Source organism: Gouania willdenowi, chromosome 16, assembly GCF_900634775.1.
Source record: "Gouania willdenowi chromosome 16, fGouWil2.1, whole genome shotgun sequence".
In the NCBI taxonomy this organism is placed as follows: Eukaryota; Metazoa; Chordata; class Actinopteri; order Blenniiformes; family Gobiesocidae; genus Gouania; species Gouania willdenowi.
The window spans coordinates 25,817,932-25,824,656 of record NC_041059.1 but is presented as its reverse complement, the minus strand read 5'-3'; the positions used below and the strand labels follow the sequence as shown (position 1 = coordinate 25,824,656).

Here is a 6,725-nt window from a genome sequence, read left to right as displayed (position 1 = left end):
TTTGTGTAAAAACAAAAACAAAAACATTATTTGGCTCCAGCTGCGGCACAGCAGAGCTTTGGAGAAACGCGTCACTGCCCTCCGGCTTCTGCGCAGACAGGTGCGTGCTCACCATCAGATTTTACACACACACACACACACACACACACACACACGCACACACACACACGCACACACACGCACACACGCACCCCGCGCGCGCACACACACAGAGGACACGCCTCACTCTCTGAGAAAGACAAGTCCGTTTAATGTGTGATAACTTGTTGCATGGAAGGGAAATGTTGTGCTTTTACGCATAGAATGCGCAATCTGAATAAATAGCTTCGCCTCTTGTGTGTATCAGACTTCAAACCCCGTGAGGACTTCAGATCGTTAGCCTGGGACCCATTACTTGACCATTTTTTCCTCTGTCTTTTTTAAAGTCTTGAGAGAAATATTGTGGGCTACCTGCACCCACACTGCTCCACCACCATGTCCTCGTACTGTTTGTACACCACGTTATTGCCTGAGTCTATGTACAGGATGCTGATGGGGCTGAGCTTGGTGGGGACGCAGCAGCTGGGTGGGGTGCTGTTGGGGTCCATGGAGTTCATGAGCGTCTGTATGATGGCGTGGTTGGTGGGTTCCAGGTGGGACCTGAGGGGGAAGTCGCACACCCCCTCGCAGTGGTACGCCTCGTAGTCCAACGGGGCAATGATCCAGTCGTCCCAGCCCAGCTCCTTGAAGTTCACGTGCAGGGCCTTTTTACTGCACCGGGTCTTGGATTTCTTCCCGTGTCTCTTCCCGTGCCGGTTACTCATCGCAGTCCTCCTCCGCCGCCGGGGTCCGTTGTCTCCTCTGACCCCCACCTTCTCCAGCTCCTCTTTGGCTGCTGATGACGTCACCCCCTCCCTCACCCTCTCCACTACAGACCTCCGTGACTTGATCTTCTCCTTCATCTCGTTGAACAGGTTCTCCCTCTTCTTAGAGCGGGTGTAGGCCACCAGGATGGCCTTTTCCTGCTGGGACCGGCCGCTCCGGTCCAACCCCAACCGCCTCAGGTCCACCTCGGTGTCCGATTTACCCAGAGTGACCCTGAGCTGGAAGCAGAGCTGGTTCCCAGGCCTCTCCGGGTGATGATGATGATGGTAGCGATGCTGGTGCGTTTTAAACACCTCCCACACGTCCAGAACCTCCCATCCGGGCTTGGTGGAGTCCATCGGATCCAGAGCCCTGGAGTCCAGCAGTCTGTCGGAGCGACAGGGGAAGAGCTGGATGTTGTAGAGGCCTGTGGTCTGCACATCCCCTGGAGCTCTCCTAAATATCCTTAATTCCGCCCCGACCAGTTCCTCTTTCTCTGAAAGGGTTGAGACATCAAACAGATACTTTTGTCTTCTTAGAGGAGAGTGCAAAGGATCGTCTGCGGGGATAAAAGAAGGAAATAATTGCAGTCAGATTCACTTAGAGTGTACAGTGTTCATAGGGAGGGGGGAGGGGAGGGGGCTCACATTCTCCCACAGAGGCCTTCTCCATCTCCACCCTCAACCTGCCTCAAACAAAGTGCAGCTGACAGGGGACGCAGTTAACCATGACTGCACCGGACTTTAACAACCTAGTCTCGTTTGTTTCTTTCTCATTTCTACAACATTCACACGTTTTCAATTGATTTATACAGTATTTTCCCCATAAATCCTATTTAAACATACACAAAATACTGTATGCGTCATCACAAGCAGTGGGACAGTTTTATTTTTTATTTTTTTATATTTTAAATATCTGTCAAAATATTGGTGGATTTTTATTTCATGTATACTTATTTCCATAGACACATCTTTGAAATCCTCACCCCTTTTAATTTCGGAAGGTACAAAATGAATACTTAAATCGGGCTTTGTATCTATTCTATTAATTTATTTTTTCAATATCTAAAAAAAAAAAACAAAAATCCCATCTTTGCACCTTTAAAAACTTTCAATCTCAGTGAATAATAAAGTACGTTTGTAGTTGCTCTCTCTCTCTCTCTCTCTCTCTCTCTCTCTCTCTCTCTCTCTCTCTCTCTCTCTCTCTCTCTCTCTCTCTCTCTCTAAATTTATTTATTCTTAAAAAACACAAAAACATAATGATGGGGGAAAAAATGTGTCAAAAACGCCACAGAACACAGGGGAACAATGCACCGTTCAGTTAACGCATCGTTTCCCGTTGGATATATATATATATATATATATATATATATATATATATATATATATATATATATACCTCCAACTTCAAATTGGAATTCTGGAGGATTTGGATTTGAATCAAGTTGTCCGATGATTTTTCTTTCATCCCTGATTGAAAATTTTGGGGATTAAAAATTTAATTTGAACCTAAAATTCAGACAATAAATCATTATTAGGAGAGTTGTCCAACAGAATAAAAATGACTTGTATTTTTTCCATTATTTTTACTTACTTCTTTATTTTACATGTAATCCATTTAAAGCAATGTGAAACATCTGGCTATAACGTAGGCGAATTTCTCTTGTTTGTGTTAAAAAAATCAAAATGATGCTGATTTTGATGGACTCCAAATCAGTTTAAAATATTCCCATGCACCAAACTGACAAGACAGCATCGAAATATCCCGTGAAATCATTTGTAAAAGTTAATCTGAGGTGATATTTGAACGCTCCCCTCAGTGAGCTGCATGCCGAGTCAAACAGTAAAAATAGATTGAAACCTTGTGCTACTTTCAACGTGTCTGCACGTCTGGTTTGCATTAGATTTTGTATTTATTTTTTTTAATAAGACCTTAAACAAATCGAATGCAAGTTCACCAAATAATTAACAGTTCTCAATCCCCATCTCTTTCATTAAAGCACTTCCCCTCTTAAATTTCATCCCGTTCTGCCAACGACAACATTCCCTCTTTAACAGACGCCTGCGCGGACTGACCGACCCAACACACTGTTGGGATTATTGAGCCTTATTTGTGATGACAGTGAAGGGAACATTTAAAATGTTTCCTTAATTTCATTATCATGCAAAAAGCCATTTTTCCATTACGCATGAGAAGGCTGGCGGTGGGTAATTGGGAGAGAATGTGGTTGGTTTTTTATTGCTTGGTTAAAGCCTGGCATCCTGTGCTTTTTAGTTTTACTTTGTTGCTTTTATTTAAACAAATGTAAACCATATTTTTGCCACCCGTGTCCAAAGAGAAAGCGAGGATGCGCTGATGAAGGATGCCAAGAGCAAAACGCATTTATCAGAATTAGTTTTTTTTTTTTTTTCATTCTTCTTCTTCTATGATTTATGTTGACTTTGTGTCCGTAAGAAACTGCCAACTTTCTTTTCTTTTTTTTTAATCGACAAAGCGCTCACTAACCTCAGTGAAATTTTCTTTTACGCACGAATATTGCGCCAAAACGCGCGTTATTATATTTACGCGTCAAAAGTCTTTACCTTGACTGAATATTGTTCCTTGAGGGGGTGATTTAAGTCAGGAAAAAGTCCCAGATGAGGTTCTTTCTGCAGGTTAATGCAATGCAACACTTTAGGGATGCTGGGGGGTGAGGGTGGGTGTGTGTGTGTGGGGGGAATCCCAGCAGTAACCGAAGGCCCTTGAGCTGAATGAAGGGAAAGAAAAATAATTTTCCGTAATTAAGCGGTGCTCGCAAAGGGAGGTTCCGCAGTGAGGAAAAAACTTTACAGCAAAGGAAGTGTTCCTTCTTTTCTTTTTTTCCCCTCTTAGCTCGTAGTTTTTTTGGTGACTTGCCCATTGCAGTCGAGTTGGGTCATTATGGAAGAATAGACAGTGTTTGATATGTTATGACATGAAAACTCAATTAGATCACCGACTTCAAACACTCCAGTCAGCCGTCCGATGCCAAGCAGCTCTCAGAGGGTCCAGCTCGGGGTCACAGCCAGTGACACATCCCATCAAAATCACGGTGCAGATCAGGGCGTTTTTTTCCCTATCAAACCAGTTCCTGATGTATTGAATGCTCACACAGAATCAACGCTGAATTTACTCAATAACTAAATATATGTATTGGATTTATTTGATATTTACTCAATTGTCAGGGACTCTTTTTTAATTTTTATTCAATAATGTCTTTTTTGTTTTGTTTTTTGTTGTTGTTGTTTTTTTAATGCGTTTTAAAATAAACTATTTTTAAAAGTAATGTTGAATTTTGCTCAATAATTAACCTTTGCTTATAATTACTCTGAATTACATCAAGTAATTTATCACTTTGGACATTTTTTACAAAGCTCTTGTGTAGACAGGATAAAAAGCAAACAGAAATAGTTTGTATGTCTTTCGCAAAGATTAACCCTCGTGTGTGTGTGTGTGTGTGTGTGTGTGTGTGTGTGTGTGTGTGTGTGTGTGTGTGTGTGTGTGTGTGTGTGTGTGTGTGTGTGTGTGTGTGTGTGTGTGTGTGTGTGTGTGTGATGGATGCAGCCTGTGCATGTTGTCCAGATTGTGTTTGCTCTCGCTGGATGCGCACGCTAACTGACCCAAACACCTGCTTCTTACACCGACCCTCTCTGCCCCCCGTTCATCCCCCTCCCGCCCCACCCCCAGCCTCCAGCAGCCTTTGTCAGCACAAGTTGGATAAACTGGACTCCATGATTATAACAGTTAAACAAGTGACTGGTTTGGACGCTACCTTTCTGAAGGTGTTGAAAACGCGTAAAAAGCGAAAAAAATAAATAAATAAAATAACAACATATTTTATCCATCAATGTAAAAGAAGGTTTGACTGGAAGCTGATATATGGCCAGCACTGACAGTGATTTACAGCCTTCATTTAGGGAACGGCCCAATTAGTGTTTTACTGTCGTGTTACCCAGAGGTTAATTTAAGAGTAATATGACTTAATACAGGAAAAAGGCGACATGTTTTGGAAGTTCTGCAATCAAAACACACACAGAAAGAAAAAAAAAAACATTTAAATAGTAGTTTAAAGATGAATAAACATTAGTGTAGTTTAAATTTTAGTTTAAAAAAATATTTCGTGTGCGTAAAAGTGAATCCGTAACTGCTTTGGACTACTTTAAGGCGTGCGTAAAACTGGCAAAATGTGAGGTTGCTGCTATTTGTTTTTTTTTGTTGTTTTTTTTTTACAGCTTAATGTAGAGTTCAGTCCGATTTAAGAGCCATATTTCAAACTAGTGTGTCATTGAAGTCTGAACGGATGGACGTGACAGCGGACTGAAACCAACCTGTTCCTCTGTCCACAAAACTTGTGATGGTGTTGGCCGATTTAGAAGAGCGGAAAAAACTCGCGTTTAGTCCGAGTCTCTCAGCAGCCGAGTACGTCCTATAAATGGAGAGCATGTATTCATGCGGGACAACAGCGTCCTTTAGGTCTTCTTTGTGATGTCCAGCGATTGGATGCGAAGACGCAAAGATGTCTTTTAGGAATTTGGATGACCTTTGTCCGTCCTGATGAATGATCCTTGCTCCCCTGTTCCTCCGCGGCGCAGAGGGAGAGATGATAGCAGCAGACTGGAAACACGGTATATTCCCAAGAAAAACAAGAAGGAGGCCCAGATGTATCGCAACGGCTCGAGATGCGTCCATGGCTGGAGGAGTCACTGCTAAGGCTTTGTTTCTCCGCGCACTGAGCTCGGACTCTGGCCTGAGTGTTCGTGCGCGTCAGGGTGGAAGAGCTGCTACTTTTGCGCACTCGGGTCGCACCAGCAGAAGTGCGTTTTTCGCTCTGGTCTCCACACAAGAGTGGAGAGTGTTGGGCCGAAAAACACGCCCACATGGTGGCTAGATGCAATGCTTCCCAAACACTTTTATGTCACAGAGCTCCCAACAGACGCACAGGAGCTTATAGGGAACACACAAAGGCGCACGTTTGGACTTCAAGCACTTGTACTTCATGTGCACCACAAAATCCCCACCAGAGTCTTTTCACTTTGGAAAAAAAAAAAGAAACAACCTCTGAGCGCTTTCTCCGTTTTAATCAAAAAAAAAAAGGAATTTCACTCACCTTTCTGTTTGGTATTTACCTTCATTCACAAGTTCCTAATTGTAGTATCCTTCCAGATTGCACAAACACAACACATTTACATGTCTTATCAGAAGAGCCTGGAAACACTCAAGGACGACCACGTCAGATCAGATTAGATCCAATTTTACGCACTGATAACCCGGGGACACACAGACGGGTCATAAAACAGTGGCGTGTTTTACAGAGGCTTCAACTTTGTTCAAAAGTTCCCACACTCAGAAGATGATCACAGACAGGACGATGATACATTTTAACGAACAAATGATAAATAAATGACTCTTTGTTCACTTCTTAATGATTAGATACATGTGTTTATTATAGGAGGATGAAAGGCTTTCCACAGACGCAGTTAATGCACCGAGGTGAGCGGGACGCTGGAGAGACCCTTAAAATGACTTGAGGGCCCTCTAGTGGTTCTATTGAGCTCTTACAAGGCACTAAACAGACCCCTGTTTATAAACACGATATTCAAACCGAAAATCATAGAAATTGTAATTCTCAGGATTTCTTATTACAATGTAAAAAATAAAAATACAATCCCCTGTCAATTTCTCTAAAAATGGAGGTAATGTGTCATAGATACATTTAGATACATATATTGGCATGTGAATAAAAATAGATAAATAAATATACAAACAAATCAATAAAAAAGTTTTAAAAAAATAATAATAACCTTATTGTGTAGAGGAGGATGAACAAATGAATGAATGAGTGTATTACCATTTTTATTTTTGAC

General features: G+C 42.0%; 1 protein-coding gene across 1 annotated transcript; it reads right to left on the bottom strand.

Annotated features, from left to right (window-relative positions):
• Nucleotides 1-334: 334 nt before the first annotated feature.
• On the bottom strand, nt 335-5,656 carry gdf6a (growth differentiation factor 6a). Its single transcript, XM_028471055.1, has 2 exons — nt 5,190-5,656; nt 335-1,402 (listed from the first exon to the last, which is right to left on the bottom strand). Exons 1-2 carry the CDS (start codon nt 5,548-5,550, stop codon nt 447-449), a joined length of 1,317 nt encoding a protein of 438 aa, XP_028326856.1. The 5' UTR covers nt 5,551-5,656; the 3' UTR covers nt 335-446.
• Nucleotides 5,657-6,725: the final 1,069 nt, after the last annotated feature.

Excerpts from the sequence above, each read along its gene's own strand:
- gdf6a (XM_028471055.1), bottom strand. The coding sequence starts at position 5,550 with ATGGACGCATCTCGAGCCGTTGCGATACATCTGGGCCTCCTTCTTGTT. Across the intron at positions 1,403-5,189 it reads TTTTGTGGACAGAGGAACAG|ACGATCCTTTGCACTCTCCT; the intron begins GTTGGTTTCAGT and ends TTATCCCCGCAG.